Source organism: Naegleria fowleri, assembly GCF_008403515.1.
Source record: "Naegleria fowleri strain ATCC 30894 chromosome Unknown tig48, whole genome shotgun sequence".
Taxonomy (NCBI): Eukaryota; Heterolobosea; class Eutetramitea; order Acrasida; family Naegleriidae; genus Naegleria; species Naegleria fowleri.
In genome coordinates, this window is record NW_025407980.1 from 65038 (window position 1) to 92316 (window position 27279).

The following is a 27279-nucleotide window of genomic DNA, read 5'->3' on the forward strand; positions in this document are numbered from 1 at the left end:
AATTATTTTTTTTCAAATCCATAAAAAAAAATTCCATTTTTCATCTTTATCGCGAACAACAACATTGATGCTGAGGGATATTTTCACTTCGGAGAAGGGATCCGAACAATCTCAACAACAAGGATCGAGTAGTGGTGCCTCTCGTTCCGGAAATCCTTTGAGTGGACTCATCAATCCAACGTTGCGAGATATTCAGAAGCAAGAGGATTTTTATAACAATGTACAACGATATTCGGGTTCGGGAGAAGGCTCTGCTTCTTCTGCATCTCATGAAGCCTTTTCTCCTTTTCAATATAGTTCAACAAATAGAGTATCGAGTGCTGATTCAGCTACTCTTTCACCAATTAGTAGAATGAAGATGAAGGAAAGAAGTGAGCGTATTACACGACACTTGTACCCCGATATGAATGAACAAACAAACCAATTGAATCAAAGGTTCGGAACGATGAATATTGGAGGATCAAGTAGCAGTAATAATTATGCTAGTTCTTCTTCCATGTTTTCATCGAGCAATATGGGAGATATTGGAGAAGAGAATGCTGGAATGTTTTTACAGAATCATTCATTAGATTCATATTTAAACATGCTGCAACAGCAAGTACAAACCATCGGAGAACATATTAATCAAGAACAGGGACTTGTTACTCAATTACATGAGCCCTATATTTTCCTAACCTCACAAACAACAAATCCCTATTTGCAACATCAAGATCATCAATATCAAAATTTGTATGAATTAGCAAAACGATTGTTGTCACAAGAGAATCAGCAAAATGCATCAACAACCAATACCGAGCAGGCAATTCTTGCTTTGGAGGCTCAAGTAATTTTAGAGCCGCATCACGCCGATGCTTGGTATGCTTTGGGACAATGTCATGCGGAGTGTGATGACGATGCGAGAGCAATTGCTTGCTATGCCGAAGCATTTAGGCAGGACAATAATCACTTGGATGCACTCGTTGATTTGGGTGTCTCAAACGCTAATGAGCTTCAAAAACATGTATCATTGATGTATTTGAAACGTTGGATTACTTCCCATCCTGTTTATGCCAGTGTTGTCGGAGATTTATTGAAAGAAATGGACATGGATGACCATGTATCTACCACAATGGTTGACTTTTATCAAGTACATAGCAAAGTGAGAAAATTATTTGAGAAGGCTGCAAATGAATCACCAACAAAAGATTCCAAACTTCACACTGCATTGGGTGTACTGTACCATCTTGTAAATGACTATGAAAATGCCATCCAACAATTTAAGATGGCATGTCAAACAGATCCTACAAATCATAGCTTGTGGAATAAGTTAGGAGCTACTCATGCCAATGCTAAAAAACCAGAATTAGCCATTGAATGCTACCGAAGAGCTCTCAACTTGAAACCAGACTATGTACGAGCTTGGGTCAATCTTGGCATTGCTCATAGTAACCGAGCCGAATACGAAACTGCAGCCAAATTTTATTTGAGAAGTTTAAAGTTATGCCCTCGAAACAATCATGTTTGGTATTATTTGAGTTATGACTTTAGTTGTCTTCAACGAAAAGATCTCGTCGAGAAATGCAAGCGAAGAAATGTTGATCTTTTCAAATCAGATTTTCAATTTTAACCATGTACAAACTTTTCCACAATTTCGTCATTGCCATTTTCCTCCTTTTGTTACTCGTAGTTAATATTCTCATAATCATTCAAATAAATACTTGCTTCAGAGTCCTAAAACAAAAGAATCACTTTTTAAACAAAGCGAAGAAAAAGATCGTCATTTCAAAAAAGAAATCCAAACAAGGAAAAAATGCCTCCAACCAAAAAGACCAAACTTTCACAAGAAGAACAAGCTGAAGAAGAGAATTTCCAAAAACTTGCGGATATTCAAAATCAAGTCGCCAAGCTTGATGAAGAATTGGAAAATGAGATTGCTTTATTACAAAGTAGATATGATGCCTTGAAAAAGCCCTTTTATGAATCTAGGAAGCCTTTCATTTCGGGAATTAAGAACTTTTGGGCCGATGTGGTAGGTTTGGTATGATGATGATAGTGGTGATGATGATCAGCATATTATTATTTGTTAAATCATGAAATGATGATTGGATTTAACTGTGTCGTTGTTCAAAAACTTTTTTTCAATTCAAATAATAATATTATTTTACTCAATTTGATGATGATACGATTCGGAAAACTCAAATTAACTTTAACAGATTTCGATACATCCACTCTTTTCAAAAATGTTAAATGATACAGAACTTGAAATTTTGAAATATTTGACCGACATTGAAGTTGAGAATGATATCTCGAAAGATACAAAATTCTTTAAAGTCACCTTCAAGTTCAAGGAAAATCCCTTTTTTACTAATACAGAACTGTGGAAGCTCATCAGATCTAAGCCTCAAGAAGAAGCTCCAGAAACCCAACAATCAGAAATTAAATGGAAGGAAGGGCAAAACGTTTTTGCCTCAGAAAATGACAAGAAAAGAAAACATCAACAAGATCAAAGCTTATTTAAGGTGTTTGTGGAAGAGACTGAATACGATGAGGACTTTATTTCTATCATTGTTGATGAAATTTATGCTAACCCTTTGAGTATATTAATTGGTGAAGATGAAGAAGAAACAGATGTATGAGATACAATGATGATAATTTAGATTATTATTAATAATAATTGTTCACTAGCTAAATGACCAGCCTCAAATGTTAGACAATAAAATTCTTATTTTAACAAAATTAGAGTCACCGATTAATACTAAGCCTGCAAGGCCATCAACACATCGTTCTTTCGACGACTTGTTGTGCTTCCCCGACTCACACCGCAATAGCTGGCCACACAATCATAACATGAACGAGGAGGTTCCTTGGATTTTTGTTGGAGAGCTCTTCCTTCTCTCCACTTGGCAATAATAACCATTGTTACTCCAAACAATATAAAGGCAGCGCCAGGGATTACAAACGGCGAGACTCTCTCATGTAAAAACAAAAAGGCCATGACACTTGTCACAATAGGATTCAGAGTAGAATAGACTCCAATCACGGTTGGAGTCGTCAAACTTGATGCCTTTGAATTCAACACGAAAAATAAGGCGCCATGCACAAGTCCTCCATAAAACAAGCCAACATATGCCATCTTGTCCATTTTCAAAATGATTTGCAAGGGTGAATAACCCCAACCAGACAGTGTAAAATATAGTGCTGGCAACAATGGTACAACACTTCCAATCAACCATGTCCAAAATGCTAAGGTCAACACTGGAAATTTCTCTTGTTGCAATACTTTTTTGAAATTAATTAAATACAAAGCATAGAAGAACATATTCACACATAAAAATAGCATTCCAATAGTGAATGAAAATGTTGCAATAAAGTTACTGAATCCGCTGCTGGTTGCTGTCTTGTCATCATCATCTTGAGGAGGTGATGCTTTCTTATTATCACTGAGTAGTGTTGATACAACCAACATTGAAACAGCCCCTAACACAGCAACAATGACTCCAACAATTTTCAATGGAGATCTGCCCTCCCTTTTCAAAAGAATTGACATGATACATGTAATAATGGCCACCACTGAATGTTTGTTTCAATTAATGTTGGTTGAATCCATGCAGTGTGAAAAAACACCAAAATATTGTACATATTTTCAAAAAAATTCAGTAAAAATGTAAGAATAAGAAGAATAAGAATATTACATTCACATATCTTCATAGAGAACTTACTTGGCTGCATGATACCAGCAATGGTAGCATTGGTCCATCGCAATCCCAAGAAAAACAAAATTTGATTCATGTTAATGAAAAATCCCAACCAGAAAATCTTTTTGAATTGTTTCCAAGTTGGAATTTTTGCAAGAATAAAACCCACAACTAATTTCACAATATTTCGCATGGAACAATTGCTTTCCTTTTTGAGTTCCAAGGTTTCATGATTAATAGATTGATGTTTGCTGCTTGTGTTTTTACAAAATAATATTCTCTCCACAAACTTCACTTGTCGATCGAGCTTCTTTTGTTTCCGAAATGAAAATTTTGTAAAGATTGCAGCAGGAAACAGTCCAATCACGATCAGCAACGATCGAAATAAGGCAAAGATCGTTGGATGCATCAACATGATGGAATGAGGTATCAGTACAACATAACCTCCAAATGTGAAGAGTGTCGTCAATAACAGTAGATGGGCCAGTAACTGACTCGATGTGAACCAAACGAATGCCTTTTTCAAAAATCTCCAAAAAGAGAATGGTTGATCTACTGATTCATCATCATCTGAAGATGAGCTCTCTTCATGAATGAGTGAATGTTCATCCTCATCGTTTTCATGTCCGTTGTCGTTTAGAGAATGATTGACCTTTGGTGTTGGTTGATAATAGAGACTTGGTAAATGTTCAGCTTGTTTCATGGTCGTCGTCGAACGCAAAGCTCCCATTAGTAATTGTTTCTTCTCTTCCTCTTCATCATTTTCTTGATGATATTTCGATCGGTCAACTGGCATTTGTGTTTGTTGAAATAGTTCGTACGAATTCAGTACGTCGTTGTGGTTGTGGTTGTGGTTGTTGTTGTTGTTATTGATGATAATGGATAGTTGTGTGTGGTGAGGAAGGATTGAAAGTACTGAACTGAAACTGAAAGTCCAACAATGCGTTGACTCTCAATCAATGGATTTGTATCGAAAAGAAACAATGAGAGAGAGCACTCGAGAGAGAGAAGAAGGCTTTTTTTCTTGTGTGGAAAGAGGATTGTTTCTCTTCAGTGCAACCACTCTCTTGTTTCGAGGAGAATCTCTAAATGGAATTTCTTAGTTGTTGCACTCCGGAGAAAACCAAACTCCTTGGAGCTTTGAATGTTTTGCAGTAACACAACGCAGAGCATCTCGTATTTTCATCTTTTGCAATGATGGTGGAGCCTCAGACAGCAATGAATGAATTATTGAGAGAAATTAATAATACAATTAATTCTGAATGAAGGGAATTCCAAAGATGGAGAACTTGAAAATATGACTTTTTATAATTCAATAAGGATTCCGCATGATGGATGTGCAGCGCACGGGGTCCATCTCATCATCAAATCCTTAGTCATCGTCGTCATTAATTTTCAAAGTTCCGATCCATCTCTAGAATAATTAATCCCTCTCACAAATAATACCAATTTAGGAATAATGATGATCAACAAAAGTGCATCATCAAGGCACAGCACATTTGCAGAAAGAGTGCTTTTAGTGAGGATTAGAAGAGATCCCGTCCGTGCATGAAATGTTCCTTCCGAGTTATGGTACATCTCGCTCATCATTCCTTTCTTGAGGGAACCACCACATGTGGACCATCATCAGGAAGGAAAAGAAAATTACGGAATAATTATTTTAAAAAAAATTTTTCTTTTAACGGCTTTCCGAAGCAGCAGCATCTCTGATTCGTGTGTGTGTGTGTGTTGCTCTTGCAGTGTTCTCGACTCTTCTTCAGACAAGAGTTGAATAGAGCACAACAACAACAAAAAGGACATTGTTTCGAGTCGAAACACTTTTCATTCAAGGAACGACAATTTTGAAGACTATTCATAGAAAAAACGCAAACACCAAGCCTACATTTATCATCATCACTTTTATTAATAATTCTTGAAGTTCTTCATCATGTACAAGGGAAGGAACTCATCATCACCCTATGAAAGGCCTTCCATGAAAGAAAGAGATTCAGGTAGTAAATTTATTGTTGCAAAAAACCCTTTTCGTCATACAACAAGGTCTTCAGTTTCACCACCGCCTCCACCACCAGCGACTCATTCCTCAACGGGAAGTGGTGGTACGTCGACTTCAAGTAGTGATAGAAATGCAAGCAATAATAATGGACGAAAACCTTCACCCCCTCAACCTCCGCCTCCTCCACCTTCCTCATCATCATCTTCGAGCACATCATCGTCTTCTAAGCCTCCTCCTCCACCTCCTCTTTCATCCTCAAACACATCTTCACCAAAGCCAAACCGTCCACCACCACCTCCAATCGATACGAACAATTCTTCTTCGAAAGCAACCGTCTTAGCAACTAAGATTACAGAACGTCCGCCTCCACCTCCACCATCTTCGAATTCCTCCTCTCCACAACAGAATAAAGAGCGAGTAGGAAGTGATTCGTCTGGTCACAAAGATCGTTATGAGAGCAGTCGACGAGAGGATAGTAGCGATTACCACAGACACAGAAGTAGCAGCCCACCCAAACGACAAAGCTCTTCCAGTAGGAGCCATGATAATGACAGTCCAATAAGAAGCCCTCAAAAACGAAGTACAAGTCCAAATCGCTTTAACAAATACAGCAATAACAATGGTTCTCATTATAGAGATAAACATTACCATTCTGACCATAGTCGAAGCAGGAGTCCAAGTAGAAATTATTACAATAGTCACACTTCTGAGAAGAACAAGGAATCCTCAACAAATAAGACCACCTTATTGCCTATTTCACCTAAAGAAGAACGTAAGATGCCTGATATTCAAGAGAATCAAAAAGGATCTCCATCTATTGCATCAGTACCTCAACCTCCACCTCCACCACCGTCTTCTTCGAATGGAGAACAAGTTCCACCTCCACCACCACCATTAACAAAAACTTCCCCAGAACGGACTACCAATTTACAAAAGATCCAAATTCCTCCACCTCCAATCGAATCTCCTCATAAAAAGGAATATGGAAGAATTTCTACAAAGGTTACACCTCCACCACCACCACCATTAACCTCAGCAGCGGATGTCAATCAAAAATCAAACTTTAATAACAAACAAGAAAAAACTACTGACCGCAAGAAACCACAACACGAGGAAGATCAAGTATCTAGTATCAATATCAAACAATCTAGTGAAAAACCTGCAGAAAGGCCAAAAGAAGGAGAAAAAAGAAAGTTGGATCTGATAGAAGTTGATAATGTTAGCCCAAAGATTCCAAAAATAGTCGATAACAGAAGTACAACTAATATTGAAGTTGCAGTACCCGCAGAAAAAAAAGAACTGAGTGACAAATCTGCATCGCCTGAACAATCTATCATTACTTCGATCACAATGAATATTTCGGAGAAGCTTAAACCAGCATCTACGACAGAAGCAAGACCCCAGCCGCATAGCAGAGTACTTCGGATAAGTATTGAAAATAGAAATCCGATTGTTAACAATGAGCTAGAAGGATATGGTATTTTCAAATTCTTTCCAAATGGTAGGTTCTTGTTGATAGCCAAACTAATTGAGTTTATTTGGAAAATAAGCCACGAGAGCGAAGAAAGAAGGCGTAAGAGATTATTTGATAGAATTTTCAAGTATAGAAGATGTAATACCGTTCTTAGAGAGAGAAAGTATAGCTTCCATAGACGAAGAATACATTACTCTTAAAATTCCGAAAAGTTCAATTCCTCATCAGTACAAACATAATGATAATTTATTAATCTCAGATATTATTGAGTTTTTAAAAGGTAAATCAGATCGTGGATATGGAGATGTTGCACACACTTATTGGGAGAATTTAGTTGAAACATTGAAGATTCCCGATGCGAGCTCTTCCGTTGATTTTTTGAAATTCCGTGAGCGTAGAGTTTTGAAAAAAATTGAAGGATTTGATTTTGGAATATTAGTGAACAGTACTTCTAAAGTAGAAGGAGGAGTTGAAAAAATGAATTCATCTACAAAAGAATCATGTTTTATATATGCATTCGTTATGGATAAACCAGAATTACACAGCTGCGTTCTTACTGTGGATGAATTGAGAAAATGTTTTCCGACGGCGAAAAATATTTCAATTGTTGATCCGGAAAAGATTTTATTGGAGTTTAATAGTGTTGATGACATGAAGGTGTACAAGAAAATTAGTAATCACAACATATATAGAGTAAGAAATAGGGAGTTCTTTTTAAAGAAGGCTTCTCAGATAAAACAACAGATGGTTGTGTCACGAAACGATGATACATCGTCTGTGGTCATGAATGGAGAAGTTGAAATTGTATGCCCTATCACCCCAACAACACTCGATTCTGCTCCAAGCATAGCATCATCTTCAACAGAAACACCAAAAAGTAGCAAGGCACAAGAAATATTGAGCTTATTGAGGAGACAACTACAAGAAAAAACTCCAAAACCACCCTCAGAATCAGAAGGGCAACGTGTTGAATCGCTTCGAAACATATTAAGACAACAAATGTCGGGAAAATCATCAACTAGCCCTACAAGTAACACAAGTGATACCAATAATTCATTTATTCATTTAGAAGAAAACTATTCAGACAATATGGAAGATATTCATGAGGAAAACGATGTTATGGAAGTGACTGTTGAAGAGGAAAATAATGAACCTCCCAAACCAGAAATTCAAAATCTACGGTCAATGCTCAGACAACAAATGACGGAACAAAAGAATGATACTCTTCGAACACCACAAAAACCAAGAAAGAAAACATTTTCATATCACTACTCACTCTTTCATAAATCATTTACCAAATAAAGATTATATTAAGTAGTGTTTTTATAAACGACAAGCACTCTAGTCAACATCAAGATCAAAGGTTGATTTGTTCATGTTGTTTTTCGTTGTTTGCTGCTCTTTGTAGTTGTTCCATGATGATAGATTGTCATGCAAAAGCAAGTTGCACCTTTCTTGAAATTGCTGTCGAGCTTGTTCAAAATCTGATGTCAAGGCGTGTGGATGATTGGCGATGAAGGCAACTGCTTGTGCACATGCAGTCTGCACTGCCATTCGAGTCTCTTCCGACAGTGAATTCAACTCTAAAAATTGTCTCACTTCAAATATACATTTCTCCAACGCATGTTGTGCTTTCAATTTTTGTTGTAGTCCTCTACTTTAAACTTTTCAGCAAGTTCAATCATTTCTGCAATTTCTTCTTCGGTTAATCTGTTGGTTTGTTGTGAAATGAAAACAGTGTTTTTCATTCCCAATGCATGAGCTGTCACTTCCAAGTCGGCATTTTCATTGCAATAGATGGAAATATTCACATCAATCTTGTCTCTACGGATGTCAGATAAATATGATAAACATTCACAAACATGACGCCATAGCGACTGGATCAAGAACTTACCCAACCATTGCAGGAATATTCTCTAGCTCCACTTCCCCCAATTCATGATTATCTCGACACAACACTCTCTCACCTTCAAACACACGAATTCGAATCACATTTCCCTCTTGTACTAGCATTTCATTCAAAGTTAATTCCTTTCGACATGGATACCATGTATTTCTCGGAATAACTACATGCATGAAACCATTTTGTATTTCCACTCCAATCGACAAGGGAAGAATATATGAAATTAAACAATGAGTCAATAATGGTTTTGAAATTGTCAATAAGAGAGATTGAATGGCAGCTCCTCGAACGACAGCTTGTTGGGGATGAACGGAATCGTGAATGATGAGCGAATTGGAAAGAAGTGATTCTGTTGTTGTTGTTGTTGTGAATGAGGAATTTGTCAAATTGGTGGCAGGACAAAGAAATTGTAAAATCTGGTTTTTCATGAACGGAATTTGCATGCATCCGCCACACAGAATGACACGGTCGAATGGGATTTGTGAATACTGAGGATGGAATTTCACTTGACTTGTCATAAATTGTTGGAGTTTGAATAGTGCTTGATCGATGATTCCAGAATGAGTCAACATGGATTCGAAATCATTGAGTGAGAGTGTCCATTCAAAATCAAAGCCATCTATCAATTTTTTAAGCCGGATCGTGTACTTGTCACTTCTATTTTTGTAAATGTTAAATTTTGACATTTCTGACAGCTCAACAATCGCCTGTTCACAAGAATGTCTTAATCGCAGAAACGCTCTTGGATCTTCATCAATTTTTCGACCACCACATTGATTCGTCATTTGTTGAAATCGTTCCTGACACTTTTTCATCAATAATTTCACAATACCTTCTCCTCCAAATTCGGAATATGATTTGTAACCCAAATTCTCAAACACTTGCTCCTCTAAAAGCATGTCACAACATTTGAAATCACTTCCCCAATCCAAAACGAGAATTCGAGAGATGGAGCAGAGTTTCTGCAATCCGTAGGCGACAGCGGCACTCACCGATGAGGAAATGCATCTCAAGACGTTGAAACCGGATAGAGTGGCACTATCTTTCCAAGCTTGCCGAGCTCGATCCGTAAAGGAGTTAGGAACGGACAGGATCACTTGGAGTTCCAAGTTTTGCAGGAATTTTTCTTGTTGTTGAGCGAATTCTTGTCTCAAATACTTTTCAATTAAGGAACGTACTAGAGAGTAAATGCATCTCAGTACTTGGAGAGGAGTGAGTGACATTTCGGAATCGATTTGAATTCGAGGTGATTCCAAATTCGGAGTTGTTGATGCAGTTGATGGGAAATGATCCTCAATATGTTGTGAATTGGAGGGAAGAATGACCTTAAATGTGAAATAATTATCTTGGGATTGATTTGTAGTGATGATTGTTGAATCATTTATATTCGAAAATGAAATTGCAAATAATTTCTTGATGTCATAAATCACATGATGCGGATTGAGACATGGTGATGATTGTGATGAAAAGCATTCATCATGATTTCCTATGAAACAACAAGAATTCAGAACATCAGAAAAACCTTCTTCCGAATCTCTATTGTACCGTTTCGGAAATGCAATCCTTGTTGGCAGTAAAAACGACAAATCATTTAAACTCGAACAAGGAGATGTTGTTTTTGTTTTGCTCGTGCAGTCATCATCATTCTCATCATGCGGTGATGTTACTAATTCACCCAGTGGAAGAATTTGAATGATCGTATTTTCGTCCAGAAACATTTCATTTGTTGCTGTTATGGATGACGAAACATGCTTTTCGGGATTCGCAACGGCAACTTTGATTTGAGAGTTTCCAATGGCCACGCATAACTTGGAAGACGAGAGACTCTTGCTGAAATTGGGACTAAACATTTTTTCAAAATCAAAATTTCCAATGAGTTCAAAAGGATCAGTACTAAAATTTTGAGTCTCGGATTGCCTTCCGTGTGTTTCCGAATTTACTTTGTTCAGAATGATAACAAGCTTATTGAAACCAAAAGTACTCTTGGTCTAAGAAAATATTCATCCGTAAAACCTGTTGATTGAAAACATTTAAAGTCAATGAAGAGGATCGGACATTTGTTCAACACTCATAGGATCGTATGTAATTTTTTCTAAATGAAACACGCGTGCTTAAAGACACGTGTTTTGATAGGGTTTGTTGGCTGTCAGCTCTGAGAGCAGTAGCCTTTCATCGTCTTTTTTGCAAAAAAGGAAAAAATAGCAAAAACGACCACTTTCATTTTTTTTAATATCAACATACCACTTCTCCAATTCATATTTAATAGATTTAATATTTATTGTTATATAATATATTATTATTTGTTATAAAGTATATATTATTACTATAATTTATTCAAAGCATAGGAACAAATTTCGGAGAACCATCAATATATTTTGAAAATCATCATGCCAGCGATATTTATTGGAGGAAGTCCTCGGATTACGTTGTTTTTCATCGGATTGCTCTTGTTTTTTCAATTCTTTAACCATATTATGGATTATTATTCGGGAGATTATTCATCCTCCTCCTCTTATTTTCAAGACCATCAGTATAATGACTTGGGATTTTCCTCGGATACAAAAACATTTACATTTCCAAGGAAAATATTATCCATTCCGAGCAGTCGGTTGTTGAACCGATTCAAAATTTCTCAGAATAATACGATGAGGAGCTCAAAGATGATGAATCATTATTCCACTCTTTTATTAACATCTCAGCAATTTCTGAAAAACACTTTTCATATTAAAACCGACGTGGATGGTACTAGCGAAGAAATTAAGGAGAGTGGCGGCCATGAAAAAAGAGATGTTTTTGTGAAAGTAATACTAGAAGAGGACACCTTTTTGAGAGACGATGCCACATTAGGATCCATGGCGAAAATTCTTGTATTTTCTTTGAAAAATTCTAATGATATGAACCACGTGTCACTTACTGATCTGAATTCTATCACTCATGACACACCATTAAGCTGGGAAATTGAATACGAAGAAACGCTCATAGACTCAAAAATTTATTTCTCTCGAAAAGGCACTTCCCAATTCAATAAGGATTGCGTCTATGTTGTCACAGAACATATTTCTTCAGATTCATTTGAAAAAATAAGCAAAACAATGGAATTAAGAAAATTTTGCCCTCAAAAAGAACGAAATAGATTTTTTAATTTAACCAATTTTGGATTGGAAATTTTAAGTATTGCCGACACGTCACTCGATGAAGATTGCGCTATTATTTCTTTTGTGGATGACATTTATGAATTTAGAATGATTTGTTCCAATGGAACCTCAATATTCCATGGCCCAAGTATGACCTCAGAATTATCCGACAACAAGTCTACCAAAATACCCAAAGTGAAAGATTTGCATGACGTGTTATCGGTCCATGAATTGAACACCAAAGAATCTCCACATTCTGTTTTCACCTTCAAAGAACACAGTGACGTCAATGATATTCGAAATCAACTCTACTATTCCATGTATGATCATGTCACAAAACAAGGACCACAAGTACAACTTCATCTCTACTATTTGGGTTCTAATACATCACAGCAACAACAAAATTGGGTGCATCAACGATTAGATCCCTCCATTTCAGGTTCTTTGACTGCAATTTACTCTCGAAATGCACATCGTTTACGTGATGTGTATTACAAAGGTGTTGAAATTTCCTATCAATCTGAAAACGGTAAAGTTGTAGTTTTCCCTCTTCATGGTGGAGCTCTCTACGTGATGCGATCGAATGAAATGGGTGGAATTACTGTCGAAAAATCGACCTATTATAGCTTTATTGGAAATGGGTTTGGACTTTATGATTTACGAACCTTACAAGAACGATACTATGCTCAGGATCATTTTTCTTTGGCATTCTTTGAGGCAATGAAAAAACGAATGGAAAAGTACAGTCATCCTAATCAAGTTGCTATCAATGTGGATGGTTCGTATATCATTGTGGTGCACTATCAACTCTTTGCATTTGTTTTTAAACAAGCAGGAAAGGGATTAGCATTACAATCAGTGCTGAAAAATGTGCATTTCGCAAGAGAGAATAGTCATTTGAAGAGTTCTTTCATGGGCATTCAGTCACTACATTTTGTGAGTCCGAATGTGGTGGCAGTGTTGTGCGAAGATGGATCTGTGGAGATGTATGACGTAGAACATGAATTGACAACGAGCTCACCGAATGTGAATCAATATGGTATTAGTAGCGAAGGAAAACATGAGGAGACTGAAAGCGGTATTTTGGGCTGGTTCATTAATGAGTTTGTGGACAAACCTGTGTTGTTCTCGATTCTTGTGCTGATGATTGGTCTTTTTATTTACAATGAAGTTTTGATTCGAAAAAGAATTCAGGCACACCGAACTCAGTACCAACAACAGCAACAACAACAAGCTCAGCAACCAACTGGTTCCAGCTCTAATTCACAATGATCATTGACATTTAAATGAACTCCATTTTTGCACACTGAGCGTTTGAAATTGCTTTTATTTCCTTCAAAAAGGCATTACACTGCTTTGTAACTTCTTTACGCCATGAATTCGTCAATTTCCTTTGCTCTTAGTTACGGCAGCATGACAAACGGCATTGAATACTCCTTTTCATTTCTCAACACGGAAGCACACAACAGCAAAAACTTTCTCAATTTGTGCTCTTCATTAATGCTGGTTCCTGAAACAGCAGGAGAAGAAGAACTGTTTATATCCAGAACCAATGAGGATGTCTCCTTATTCTGTGGAGACTCAGCCAGTGGTGTCATGCCACTCCAATAAAATTCATAGAGAACCATTAAAAATTCAGTGAATTTTCGATAACATCCATCTGGCACAAAGATCATCATGGCACCTTGCAAGTGATGTGAAATGTACAAGTGAAGAGGGCACAAATCAACAAGGTCTGCCCAAGAAAATAGAAACACAGGATATTGGTCATCTTGTAGTTTGCTCTCAATCACTCGAACAAATCGTTGTGTGTCCGAAAGAACTTTGGATAATCTCAAAAACTCGACATGTTCATACTTCTTCTTATAAGATTTGCTTGAGGGCTTTTTACCATATTTCACAATAGGAATGTGGAATGGAATGTTCATTCGAACATCTTCGTTTTCTCTTGCCTCTGATGTTGCTTTTAGATGCAACTTTTCACTGATCACATTTTGTGTAATCCAATTCTTACGATCATTCTCAATCGGCTCAATAAATTTGGGATCATCATTTGAATAGAAACTAAAGAATTTGGGATATCTTTTGACTTTTGGAATAAATCCTCCAATTTCTGTTGCTGCTTTCTTTTTGTTCCGTGTGAAAATATTATGCATGGAAAAATATCTTAACACATTTTCTTCAAATAAAAGTTCCCATGGAATGGCTTGAAGCGAGTTTGGAACGAGTAATGAAATAGGTGTAGAGGGAAGTGGTAAAACTTCTTGACGTGGCATGCCCAATGTCTTTTTCTTTGTAAATGTGCCTGTTTTTTGATTAATACTCGACGCATAATTAAAATTGACAAGTCCCAATTTTTTCAAGAGTTCTAAATTTTCTGAAAATGCTATTGGATCGGGTTTGTATTTGAAGGCCTCTCTAAACCCAAAAAAATGTTGTCTCAATAATGATAGATTTGATTTGTTCATAATTCGATCTTTCTTGTCTCGCATGCTTTCAGTGACGAGATCCTTAATGTATTCATTAATGCTGTATTCAGATGTAGCTGGGTCTTGACTTTTCAAAAGAATGGTATTCGAAAGAGATCCAAGCATTTTAGACCAAGACAGAACAGTACTATCCACTTGATGAATTTGACTTGTTAGCTCGCTCATGGAATCTAGCATTTGTCTGCCCCCAAATTGTACAAAAGATTTCTGTAATGTGTTGGGAATGTAACAACAAATAACATTATCCAAATGAAGTAACAGAACTAATCGCTCCAAGGTCTTACTCTTTTTGATTTTCTTGAGTGCTTGTTTCAATGGTGTAAGACAGGGAGCGAGAGATGCTTGTTTTTGTAAATTGCCTTCTAATTGAAGATTCATTGTCGTCTTTAAGGTACCAGAAATCATGATACCCTTAGTCTCATTGAAAGTTGACAATAACGACTCCACAACAAGTTTGTCTCCAGGGAGAAGAGTCAAATTTGTTGCATCCAAAAAGTCAATGCTTGAATTGGTAGTCTTTGTACTGTCATTAGATAAGCTATTGTAAAACGACCTTCTTTTGTGTCCAGAAAGCTTGCTTTCTCTAACAGCGTTCATTAAATTGTAAAGTCTTCTCATCGACTGTTGATTCTTAAATCGAAGTTGACCATCAATTTCTCCAGGATATTTTCTACGATCGTATTTCATACTCAATAAACAATAAAAGAGTCTTTCAATGACTTTGTGTCTGAGCTGCGAGCGTTGAGGGTCTTCTTTCATCTCATTTTGCAGAATATTATTTTCAATGACTGTCTTGAACGGAGATGTAGGAGATCTCAACATGGAGGAAAAAGAAAATCCTTTCAGAGATACTGGCATTGTAGATGAAGGAGCGTTTACCTTATAGAGGCCTTCAAAAGGTTTGTTTTTGTCCAGTAGTTCTGTATCTATGAATGATGAAACTTTTGTGGCTTTAGAGTCAATTTGATCAATGGAGAGTGACGTTGGTTCTTGAGTTCTCTTTAACACTTGATCGTATTCTAAGGTGATGATATACAAGGTATCAAAAACTCCAATATTAGAATTAATGAAAGTGGGCTCGAATAATAACAATAACCGAGCACATCTGTTAATCAAATTTAGCAACTTTTCGACAGTAGATGGTGTGGCTCCATTGGCCACCACAAACTGCAAACTATTGTCCACAAAGAGAGTAAATAGAATATCTCTCATCTCACACCAATACTTCTTGGCACTTTGGGTTCTTCCTTGCAACAATCGACATTCAGCAGCTGTTAATGCTACGTCCATACACAAGAAAATATCAGAAGCTGTTACAGCAACATTTAACGTTGGCTCAATGTACTCGTCAAACACCTTATTCAGATCAATATAATTAAACTTTGAGATGGAATCTTTGGTATCAAGATAGACATAGTCTTCTGGTTGCTTTCCCATCACTGCAATAGGTAAAAATAGAAATTCGACAAGGACTTGTGAAATGAGAAGATCCATTTTGGCTAAATTAATTTCGTTGGAGCATGCTTCATAATATTTCTTGGCTTTTTGTAGACAATCAATGGCATCGGAGATAACATCCTTCAAATTATACATTGGTCTCTTCGAGTAAAGATAGCTTTCATTTGGAGCATCTCGAAGGACTTCAGATTTCTGAATTTGCACAAGAATGGGTAATCGCTCCTTGTCCTTTGGAGAAAGCTCATTTGGAAAGTTCACAGGATTGCACCATCTCGCAACACTCATAAAGATTTTAGCTTTGAGCTTGAACAGTTGAGCTAAGGTTGAGAAGGTTCGGTTGCATCGATACAGTGCCATATTTACCGTCTCAATTGCATTTCCAAACAAAGATCGTTTTCGGTAGTACTTGATCACAATTTCTAAGATACGCATTTCTTGTTGTTGTTGCAGCTGCATAAAATTGCTCTCCATTATTAGAGCAAGTTCTCTCAACACTTTTTCGCATTCTCTATACCACCTTTTCTTGAGATAAGCTTCAGCAATTGTGATGTACAATTCTGGGTTCTTAATGTTATTAAAGCTATTGCATGAGCTTTGCATTAAGTTAAAACAAATGCTTATGCATCGTTCCAAGTTACCACCATTCAACAATAGTTTGGCATAATCAATTTCTAGCTCTAACTTGAACTCTGTCGATGAAGAAAGTGATTTGATCGTTTCGAGAGCATCACGTTTCACTCGTTCTGCATTTCTGAGCTCACCCTTTTCCATGAACAGAGAAGACAATTTAGAAGAGGTGTTAGCAATAACAGCAACTCTCTTTTCACGGCATGCCTTTTCATTCAAAATAGTGTAATAGCGAATCGACCTATTCCAGTCATCGTTTTTAACGGCCATAGCTGCCAATTCATCTATGAACTTGTAGTCAAACTCTGAGGCTAAAAGTCTATAATTTTGAGTATAAATTTCGAAAATAATTGCAGCATAAGGGTACTTTCTATTTGCATAAAGTACGTCTCCAAATTTTTGCATTGCTCTCAAAGCGTCTGCTGTTATTATTGTGGGAAGTGCACTACAGAGAGGAGGTGACTTTTGGAAAACATAAACGCTTTCAAAGAGGACACATTCGGCCAATTTTGATAAATCCATATCATCTTGTTGCATCCAACATGATCCTAGAGTGTACGCTACAATGGCTTTTTCTTTAGAAATACACATTCTGTTATAGAACTTGCTGAACATGACAGCTATTCGTTCTTGCGAGTTTAGCAATGGATGTCTAAAGTGAGGAATCCAAGTCTCCGAGCCTGCATGTCTTCTCAAAGCCAAATCGTAAAGCTCTAAAAATACAACGATTTTGGCTCCCATCTCAGATGGGGTTGGAAATGAGAAGTAGGGAGAGTTGAAGCTGTTCGCCGCAGCTGTTGAAGTAATTCCAGTCACTAACGGCTCATCCTTTAGCTTGGAATCCACTTGTTGATAAAACAGGTCGCTTTTTTCCATGGCCTCTTCAGTAATATCAAAAACTTCGTTAAATATCATTGCCATTGTTGTGAAAACTTCACCAATACTTTCATACTCTGGCAAAATTCCGTTTAGCAGTTGAGATATGTGATACTTGATTTGTATTTCACATTGTAGAATGATAAGGCTAGACCGTTGATGAGAAAAATGATGGAAAAGTAATGAAATTAAATCAGTAAATTCATGGCTTTGACTGGGCTCTTCAAGATTGAAGAGTTTTGTCGCATGAGCAGCTTTCAACAAGTCAACACTAACATGAAAAACATAAGCTCGCTCATTAGGTGCCATTTTGTTGACAATATCGGTTGAAAGACTACAGTATTATTATTAATAATTAATTATTAATTATTTTGAACAAATTGTTGGCAGTTACTTACTTTTCAAAGAATTTTGTTAATATGTTCTTTGTAGTTAGCGGCTGTTTTCCGAGGTTAATTAACCTATAGCAAATTTCTGAAATAGAAGATGAGAATGTATATACTATTTCATTCACAGAATAGCACTTACCATAAAAGTTTTCAATAAATTCCATCGAAAAATCATATTTTTGAACTCGCTTTTCCAGCCTGCCCAGCAAAAAATTGGCATAGTCGTCACGAGTGCAAGAGTCAATCACTGTCTGATCTTTTAGTTTCTTTGGTTTTAGTGATTGACACCACATCAACATTTCTCTCTTGTCATTAAAACCATTTTTTCCATTAATAAGGTTTTTGCTCAGCACAAGTTCAGGCAGCATGGAGTCTTCTTTGTATGTTCTGGATTTAAACAATCTGTATTTGTTTGGAAAGAGCTCTTCTTCAAAAATGTCTTCATTGGTAGCGTCCGAGTCCTCCTTCTCCTCTCCGAATAAAAAGCCTGCTAAGGACGATTTTGGAGCATCATCAAAATTGAAATCATTTCCCCAATCACTTCCACTACTTGTATCGTCACTATCTTCTTCCCAGCTATGTTGTTTTGGTTTTTCCTCATTGTTCGTTTTCTCGATCTGATCGATCTCTTTCAATAGCTTTTCCATTTTGTCCATAGTTTCTGCTTCGAGCTGATCTCGTTCAAAATCATCTCCTGCAATCTCTTCGTCTTCTGTGATAGTGAGTGCCTCGCTGCTCGAGAGAAGGAACTGATCAGATCTGAGTCTCTTTTTTAAGTGCAAAAGTCGTTTGGCAAGTGAAATTTCATTAAGAGCACGCATACAAAGAGCTAAATTGTAAATAATGATGAGAAATACGTGTATGTTGAGAACTGAGAGAGCTCTGCTTGAAGTCAGTGTCCTCAAATCGTCAAGAGCAGGAACTAAAAATGTGGAAAGCACTTTGCAGAGATACTTTTTCTCGTTCACGGTCATTTCACAGCTGGAATAGGTTGGTTTTGTAATTTCTGCCATTGCAGAAGAATTCATCATTTCTTCGGCCAAACAAAGTAAAATTTCTGCATGTAAAATCCTAGTGGAAAGTACAATAAACGAAGGAGAGTTATTGCAAATAAATTCTGAAGGAGCAATAGCTTTAAGAAGTGCATCGGTTTTTTCTTGAGCTGATTGCAAATAGTCGTTAGCATCGTCATTCTTCTTTTTCTGCCGTAAAAGTAACGACTTTAAAAAAAGAGCTTTGGCATGTAAAAGGTCAATTTTAGGGACGAATTTGCAATTTTGGTTGTTGATTGCAAGTTGTTCCACACAACACAAGTGTGAGTACGCCTCTGCATACTGTTGATGATCTCTGAGCACTTGTGAAATTTCTAATCTCTTTGTCATTTCTGCAACGAGAGCATTCTCATATTCTTCCATATTTGAATATGGTATTTCTTTATCTTCATCAGTATTGAATTTTCCAGTTATTGAATCCAGTTGATCATTTAATATTTTAATATCTCTATAAAGTGACCAATTTTCATCTAATTCAATAACATCTACATCTTGAGTTAATTTTGATTCATATAATTGGTGCTTGTCAACAATTTCAAAATTTGGAATAAATTGAGTGTAGTGCATACTGGTTACTGATACATTCGGAGAAAAGTTAGAATTTAGTCCAACATATGATGTTAAACTTGGGTTACCACTGACATCAGATGCTTCCGACATGAATCTATTGTGGTATTGTTGGTGACGCAATTTCCATGTCGAGTTTTTAGAAGCAGATACACTTCGTGAATGTGTCGGGTGTAATGAATTTCCCTGTGGTTGGTTGGATGTATTGATGCTGCTGTTGTTATGATGAACATTACTATTATTATTATTATTCATAAATAAATTATTATTCATGACCATTATGGAAGGAGAAGAGGGAGAATTTGCTGTTGCTTGAGGGGAAGATGGATGGGACTTATTCTCGGTGGATGGAGGTGGAGAGGATGATGGTGAATTAGAGTTCGGAATTGCTGTTGAAGAGGCTCCATTATTGAGGTTGGATTGAGGGTTGGATGAAATTTCAAGTTTCTTCCGATACCGTTCTTCTTCTGCTTGGATCCAAAACGAAGGAATTTTCGATTGTTTTCTGTAAAAAGTAGCATGAATGGGAAGAATGGGTCGTAGATCTTTACATTTTTCGGCTGATGATGAAAATCAAACAAAACACGTTTGTTTTTTAATTCCATTCAATGTGTTCATATATTTTTTTGGTCGGAAATAGTCCAAATATGGAAGCCGAGTGAAGTGTTGTATGAGAGAGCACATTGAATTCATGCATGATGAACATTTGATTCATGATTACACACACATACTGTTGTTGATTGCAAAATACGTACCAAGTTCCAGAAAATCCTCAATGTATTTAATTTCATTTTTCAATTGTTCGTTGAGTTGATCAAAGGAAAGCACCGTATTGATGGATTGTGATCTTTTCATAGTGTTGTTGTTGATGATGATGAATAGATAAATTAATTGTTATTGTGAATTTGAAGGTTTTTTTCGTTGTGAGGATGTATGACGAAAATAATGAAAGCACAAATCACTACTGTTTTTTGTGATTACTAAACACACGAGTTCATTGACAAGCAATTCGGAAGAAGTATGGCATGAAGAGGATGCTTCTTTCTGGAAGGATGATGCTGGTGTTGTATCCGTTGCTGGTGGCTCTGTCTCACTGATAGATCACCAATATTTTTTTGAATGAACAAGCTTTGGATGACAGTTGACGTGATCACAACTACTGTTTTTACTAAGGACAATTTTCACACAACATGTACCTAGCTTTGTTAAATATCAAGATCTCGTCATCACTTGTTTGCCACAATTAATGCGCACGAGGTTTGGACATTGTTGACCTAACCGAAATTGTGCTCACGCAATGTCTAACACGAACATGTCGAATTGCTTAAAAAGTTAACGATTCGAAAATCTAAATCCAAACCACCCAAAAAATATAACACTGCTCCATCACATCTCTCAACCTTCCTATCGAAAATGTCGTCCTCATTGGAGAATAACAACCTTGAAGCAATCTATGAGTCTGTGAAAGAGCATTATTCCAAGCAACAAACCAATGAAGCAAAAATTTCAAACTCTTGCTTCCTTGCAAAGAAACCTCACAACACGATTCAAAAATTGTTGTCATTAATACCTGAAAAAGTGAATGAAACATTCTTTGGCTGTGGATGTCCTATTCCTCTTGGTATCAAGGACCTCACTGTGTTGGATCTTGGTAGTGGATCAGGTCGTGATGTCTTTCTCGCTGCCGCTCTTGTTGGTGACCAAGGTAAGGTCATTGGCATTGACATGACCAAGAAGCAAGTTGAATTGGCCAAGTCAAGTACTCTTGAATTTGTCGAAAATTGTAAGAAGGTCAATTTGAAAGTTGGTTCCATTGAATTCCATGAGGGTCTAATCGAAGAACTGGTCACTCTTCTTCCTAGCGAGAGTGTTGATTTAGTGGCCTCTAATTGTGTCATCAACCTATCTCCACGGAAGGAAAAATGTTTACAGCAAGTGTACAATGTTCTGAAATATGGTGGAGAATTTGTTTTCTCAGATATTTACAGCGACAGAAAGATTCATCCAATTGCTCTCCAACAACTCTCCAAATTGGGGTCTTGCATTGGAACTGTCTTTTACATTAACGATTTTTTGTCAGTTTGCAGAAAGCTTGGGTTTCATGTTAGAGAAGTCAACCGTGTTGAACTTGCAGCATCCTCTCAAGATTTGCAACAAATGCTTGTTGGCCAAGCTAAATTTTATAGCATTACCTATCGTCTCTTCAAGTTAAAGAATTTAGAAATGGCTGAGGAGAATTATGGTCATATCGTGACATACAAAGGTACTTTGGAAGGATATCCTGTCATTTACAAATTTGATTCAGAGCTTGAATTTGAGAAGAACTTACCAGTGAACGTGAGTGGAAATGTTGCCTCTGTTTTGGAGGAAAGTGAATATCTTCACAAACATTTCTCAATCCTTCCTAACAATCGTGAACTTCACTTTGGAGAGTTTGAAATCAAGCATAAGAACAAAGATACAAACAACATTGAAAAGGTAGTCTTTCAAGTTCCAACATGCTGCTCAAAGTAATTGAGAATGATATCCGTTTCTACAATAAATCACCAACGGTGCTCAACGGGAAAAAATTGAAATGTTTTTGCATGTACTAGTAAAGAAGAATATCAGAAGTATCAAGAAGAGAAATAATTTCCTTTTCTGCTGATTCGCCAGCAAAATGTTTCTTTACCACTTCCATCTTCCATTGATATCTGGTCACCGTTGAGTGAAGCGAGCAATTATGTTGCATATAGATCAACTTGATTCTCAACGGAATATCAGAATTGTTCAAATTTCTCTCCATCCCTATTGTTATTGAAGAAATGTCGAAATTCATCTTTGAGTACAAGCATTCAAATGTGTATATTTGCGCAACTGTCATGTTTGACAACATATAGTTCTCATGAAGATTAATATACTTGGGTTTATCATTTTCCTCCAACTCTAAAAATTGATACTTAATGTAATCCAAAAGTTGATTAATGGTCATAGTTTTTGAGTTTGAATACTCTTCTAAATGTTGTGCAAATTTCATTATAATGTAATACTGGCTTTCCACATTATCTCCACTGGGTGTGAAACTAATCAAACTATCACATTCTTGTCTAGATCCTTTTTGTGTCAAATTCAAGTAATAATAATGACATAATGTTGTGGGAATGGTTTTCAAAGACTTGAATTTAACGGTGACATTGTCTCCAGATTTAACAATAAATTTCAAATGTAATAACTGAGTGTTTTTCTTGTCCGCAATTTCTATACACATGATAGATTCAAACTTTTTTGCCATTGATGGAGACAATTTTGAGGTTATTGTTGCCTGATGGTGCTTACTGACGTTGTCATCAAATGAATATTTCATTTCCAAAGCTTTCTTTTCTGAATGATGTCTATTTGGATTTAATAGTAATTCCTTAATATCTTCAGATGCACTATGGATCGTTTGATTGAATGAATAGAGGAAAGCACAAAATGGAATACAATTATTGTGATCCTCAATATATTGAGGCAATTGGTAAAAGAATAATTTTCCAATTGTTAGCTTAACCTTCAATGCTTGTTGTGAGTAGTTTGTGGTGAGATTTTGTAAGACATATGAAATGTTGTCGAACATCTTCTCGGAATAATACTTCTCAAAACAAAATGTCACATCATTCTGCAAATTCAAATAAACAGTTCGTTTGACAGTTCCATTACCATAGTTAATGTGTTTTAGGCTTTGAGACGAAATTATTGGGCTTTCGGGAGTTTGTGAAAGCGCAAGAACCTTCTCGTGCTCCTTTCCAATAGGTTTCAAGGCAAACCTTCTCTCATTGATATATTTAATTCCAAGTGGAAGTCTTGAATATGGAGCAAAGAAAAGAAAGCTTTCTTCGGCATTGACCATGTCGTGGAACAAAAAGAGTGAGGTAATCGGAGCAAACTTTCGGCTAAACTTTTGCTTCTTATCATAAAAATTGGTCAGTAGGTTATCTATTAAGGCAAGAGCTAGGTCGACTTGGCGAATATCTCCCTTGACAGACACACTAGTATAATCTCCTAATAGCTGCTTTTTACATTTTTCTTCTTTTTGGTGACGTTTTTCTTGCTTCTTTTTGAATGTGTCGTCACCTTCTTGATGTTGCTTTTTGGTAGAAATTTTGTCTCGCTTGTCTTGATTAGTGGGCCTTCTGCCAATGAAAACATCCGCATTTGATTGTTGTTGAATCTTCGCAATGTTTCGTTTTCCAAACCCATAAAGGTACGGAACTGCTTCTGTTTCAACATAGATAATTCGCTCTCGAGAGTTGTAAATGTTATTCCTCACAAATTGTCTTGTGTAGTTTGCTCTAAATGAGGCAGCCTAATATGAAGTTAGAAATTTAATACATGAAACGACTCCACTTACAGTATAATATATCTTACAGATGAAATCTTTTTCTAATCTGCATTTCCAATTACACACTTCTTTGGATTCCAAAATAGATGTCATTTCCTTTGCAATGGTGACATAGTAAAAAGAGCTATCCCAATTTGAATTGTTCGCAATTTCCTTAATAATTTCTGTAATTGAGGTTATATGGCTTGGATCAATAACACTTAAAAGAACAACAGAAATTTCTACAGGCTTGTCTGTAAAAGAATCAACGATCAAAATATACAATCTCATAATATTCAAACTAGTTGCAGCCATATTTTTGTTTTCCCAGGCCGACCTTAAATCCTTTTCAACGTCCAAAATGACCTCTCGTAACACTCTCCTGAAATAATTTGGATACATGTGGAAGAGGTTGGCAACAAGCAACACGTGAGACAACTTATACTGAAATAATAGATGTAATTTGGGTGACGTCTTTAAATCTAGCAGCTCTTTTTCAGATAATCGAACTCGCTTTAAAACGTCATAAATAGAGTCTTTGGATGGTCCTGTTTTTAGCCCAAACAAAGTTCTGTAACAAATTTCGCTAAAAACTTGAGAAAAATGTGCAGTAGAGCTTCTGCATGCATACCATATGAGTAGCTCTGCAATTGTGGAGGTAAGCAATGGTTCTTCAAGAGTTTTTTCAATTATTTCTTTCAGGGATGCAGCAATCTCTTTGGCTGATATTGTTCCTACTCCTTCAAGAAGTCTTTTCATGATGAGCCAACATATTGTCTTAATTTCGATACTTACTGAGATATTTCGTCTAGTATATAACTACTGGAGCTATCATTTACCTGACTTTTGAGCTTGTCAAGAGGAGGACTCTCTCTCTTGTTCACAATATCCAAACTAACGTTTGGCTGAAATAATCCAAGTTCTGAAGTTCTTCTTCCGAAACATGATAATGTATCATCCTCGATTTGGAAAGGAATGGAAAAAATAGTCTGAAATGGAGTTGTGAGAGAAAAGAAGGCAAACTCTTTGCAATGTTTCTCTGGAAAAAGAATGTTTTGGGACGAAACGTCATATGTTCTCTTCCTGAATAACACATCTTCAATTGTGGCATTTGGATTACTGTTATACTGTACAGTGGGAGAAGGAAGTAATGTGTTGGGATTCCATACATAGGCATTTTCAAAACTGTCGTTAATTGAACAAACACTGAAATATTTCTGCCTTCCAAATCCTTTGAAAGAGAGAAACGCAGAATATACTGGAGCACAGTAATCACCAATGATGATAGCCAGCACGCTTTCAGTGTGGTAATCCCATAATCGAATGCTGTTCTCAGTATGTGAGGTAATGAGCAACAGATGAGATTTGTCATATTTGTGGATCTGCATTGATGTCACAAGTCCAGCATAGTGATGCTTGAAAGTTTTGATCAACTCTATTTTGGGCCTTTTCAAGGTACCTCTATCTTTCTTTTCCTTGATCTGTTTCTTTTGATACTGCTTTCTTAACTCTTTCTCTCGCTTTTTTTCTTCCTCCTTCGACAATTTTGTTTTTGGTTTGTGGATTTTTGTCTTCTTATCAAAGTCATCGTCTTTGTCATCCTGGTTTTCTGCTGGATGAATTTTTTCTTCTTCAACATTGTGGTACTGTAGAACATAAACTCCATCAGAAGCACTGAATATTTTGTCTCCACTCAACGAAAGTGCAAGAATAGGCTGTCTATTAGCCTTACTAAAAAAAGCTTTTAGTTCTCCTGTCTCATAGTCAAGTACTCGAATGATACAGTCATTTCCTCCTGTCACAATAAATCTTTTCTCGTTTGGTTCAGTGGTCTTTTTACTAATAACTGCGGTGTAGTAAGATCGTGTGGTCGCTGAAAGAACAGTGTTTCTTCCTCCTAATATGGAATCTTCTGCCTGATCAAAAAACTCTTGTTGCACAGAGGAAGAAATAGGTTTTGGGCTTTCATGAGTTTTCTTTTTTTGTGTAATAGTAAATTCCTCCCATGTGTTTTTAGAACTGTCTTTCTTGATAATATTTCCATTAGATAAAGTCATGCACACATCTATTGATGATATTTCATCTTTGATGTTCTTATTCTCCTGAATTTGTACATGTGTTATTCCTCTCATTAAATGATTATGCATCATAGTCATACTGTACACAAAATTAGTTAACTTTTTCATGTCTCTTCTTGCAATTGAGCATCCAATTCTTTCTAAAAAGGATGGTTGATTCTCCTCGAAATTTGTTCTTTTTTGTTGAATATAAACATTGTGAAAGAACAAGTACCAAGTCCGATTGACCAGCAAGATTGAAAAGGGATTTTCGGTAAAATCAAATAAATTTTGAATAACAGTCTCAATGAGTAAAGGGTGTTTCTCGAACGAAAGTCTAATTGATGTATCATCATGATCCAATCGTTCTTGTTGATACCAATCATCGTCATCATCAACGACAATATTTCCGAGTGTACCACTTAGTGATGAGTTTTCGGATAAAGTAGGAGTAAATCCTTCGTTAACATCCTCTCCTCCTCCAAATGTTTGTTGAGTATGTTGTAACAAGTGATGATCATCGTCGTCTTTGCAGAAATTGTCTTCAGAGGCTTTTAAATTGATTTTCTCTCTTGGTGTTCGCTTGGACATTTTTTAGGAATTGGACAGAAATACAAATACTCCTCACCTTAATAACCGGTTGAAAAAGCTCACATCATCTCTTATCAGGATTGATTTTGGGAAAACAAAGCAATAATAATCCCTCTATCCTTTTGGGACGAATTAAAATTCATGTTAATTTAAAGAAGAAAAAAGAATGAACAGAATGAAAAACTGCTTCTTCTTTTTCCAATCATAATATAAATGGATCTTTTAAGAACAACCCAAAAGACTTGAAAAACATGACCGCTACTTGTATTTTAATATTTGTCGAGAAATGCCATAAAGACGAGGCTTTGTCATTGTAAAAAATCCTCTCCGTTCAGTACCGAAGTTTGCCGAGACTTTGTGCTTTCCCCCAGCTTGCACACCTTATCCACGAACTTTTGTTACCAATAATTGAAGCAACATGAATAATTTTGAAATGTTTCCACATTTGCGAATAGCTATTTTCTGAGAAGATGAGTGTCGAGTCACACGACCCATAAACGAATTTGAGGTTTTTTAAAAAAAATTCTCTTCATCCAAATTTTTGTTTCATCATTGAATAATTGCTTGCGTGCTGCTGAAACCGATCATCAACTAATATATTGTTCACTTGTTTGGTTGAGACATATATTTGTTGGAATTCTGTACACATCTGAAAT

The 27279-nt window shown here is 36.4% G+C and overlaps 9 protein-coding genes across 9 annotated transcripts; 5 read left to right on the plus strand and 4 right to left on the minus strand.

The window, feature by feature from the left end:
- Positions 1-67: 67 nt before the first annotated feature.
- FDP41_005730 (Peroxin 5 (Pex5), putative) lies at positions 68-1606 on the plus strand (the record flags this gene model as incomplete). The annotated part of the gene is made up of 1 exon (XM_044709287.1): positions 68-1606. The coding sequence occupies one exon, from the start codon at positions 68-70 to the stop codon at positions 1604-1606; it is 1539 nt and encodes a 512-aa protein (XP_044559690.1).
- Positions 1607-1789: 183 nt separating this feature from the next.
- On the plus strand, positions 1790-2615 carry FDP41_005731 (uncharacterized protein; the record flags this gene model as incomplete). Its single annotated transcript, XM_044709288.1, has 2 exons — positions 1790-2008; positions 2193-2615. The coding sequence occupies 2 exons, from the start codon at positions 1790-1792 to the stop codon at positions 2613-2615; spliced, it is 642 nt and encodes a 213-aa protein (XP_044559691.1).
- Positions 2616-2734: 119 nt separating this feature from the next.
- Positions 2735-4470, minus strand: FDP41_005732 (uncharacterized protein; the record flags this gene model as incomplete). The annotated part of the gene is made up of 2 exons (XM_044709289.1): positions 2735-3549; positions 3699-4470. The coding sequence occupies 2 exons, from the start codon at positions 4468-4470 to the stop codon at positions 2735-2737; spliced, it is 1587 nt and encodes a 528-aa protein (XP_044559692.1).
- A 1131-nt stretch (positions 4471-5601) lies between these two features.
- Positions 5602-8443, plus strand: FDP41_005733 (uncharacterized protein; the record flags this gene model as incomplete). Its single annotated transcript, XM_044709290.1, has 2 exons — positions 5602-7168; positions 7218-8443. The coding sequence occupies 2 exons, from the start codon at positions 5602-5604 to the stop codon at positions 8441-8443; spliced, it is 2793 nt and encodes a 930-aa protein (XP_044559693.1).
- Positions 8444-8775: 332 nt separating this feature from the next.
- Positions 8776-10894, minus strand: FDP41_005734 (uncharacterized protein; the record flags this gene model as incomplete). The annotated part of the gene is made up of 2 exons (XM_044709291.1): positions 8776-8965; positions 9036-10894. The coding sequence occupies 2 exons, from the start codon at positions 10892-10894 to the stop codon at positions 8776-8778; spliced, it is 2049 nt and encodes a 682-aa protein (XP_044559694.1).
- A 537-nt stretch (positions 10895-11431) lies between these two features.
- On the plus strand, positions 11432-13450 carry FDP41_005735 (uncharacterized protein; the record flags this gene model as incomplete). The annotated part of the gene is made up of 1 exon (XM_044709292.1): positions 11432-13450. One exon carries the CDS (start codon positions 11432-11434, stop codon positions 13448-13450), a length of 2019 nt encoding a protein of 672 aa, XP_044559695.1.
- Positions 13451-13581: 131 nt separating this feature from the next.
- Positions 13582-20491, minus strand: FDP41_005736 (uncharacterized protein; the record flags this gene model as incomplete). The annotated part of the gene is made up of 4 exons (XM_044709293.1): positions 13582-17962; positions 18027-18102; positions 18157-20196; positions 20392-20491. 4 exons carry the CDS (start codon positions 20489-20491, stop codon positions 13582-13584), a joined length of 6597 nt encoding a protein of 2198 aa, XP_044559696.1.
- Positions 20492-21049: 558 nt separating this feature from the next.
- FDP41_005737 (uncharacterized protein) lies at positions 21050-22150 on the plus strand (the record flags this gene model as incomplete). Its single annotated transcript, XM_044709294.1, has 1 exon — positions 21050-22150. One exon carries the CDS (start codon positions 21050-21052, stop codon positions 22148-22150), a length of 1101 nt encoding a protein of 366 aa, XP_044559697.1.
- A 76-nt stretch (positions 22151-22226) lies between these two features.
- On the minus strand, positions 22227-26623 carry FDP41_005738 (uncharacterized protein; the record flags this gene model as incomplete). The annotated part of the gene is made up of 3 exons (XM_044709295.1): positions 22227-23960; positions 24006-24726; positions 24771-26623. 3 exons carry the CDS (start codon positions 26621-26623, stop codon positions 22227-22229), a joined length of 4308 nt encoding a protein of 1435 aa, XP_044559698.1.
- Positions 26624-27279: the final 656 nt, after the last annotated feature.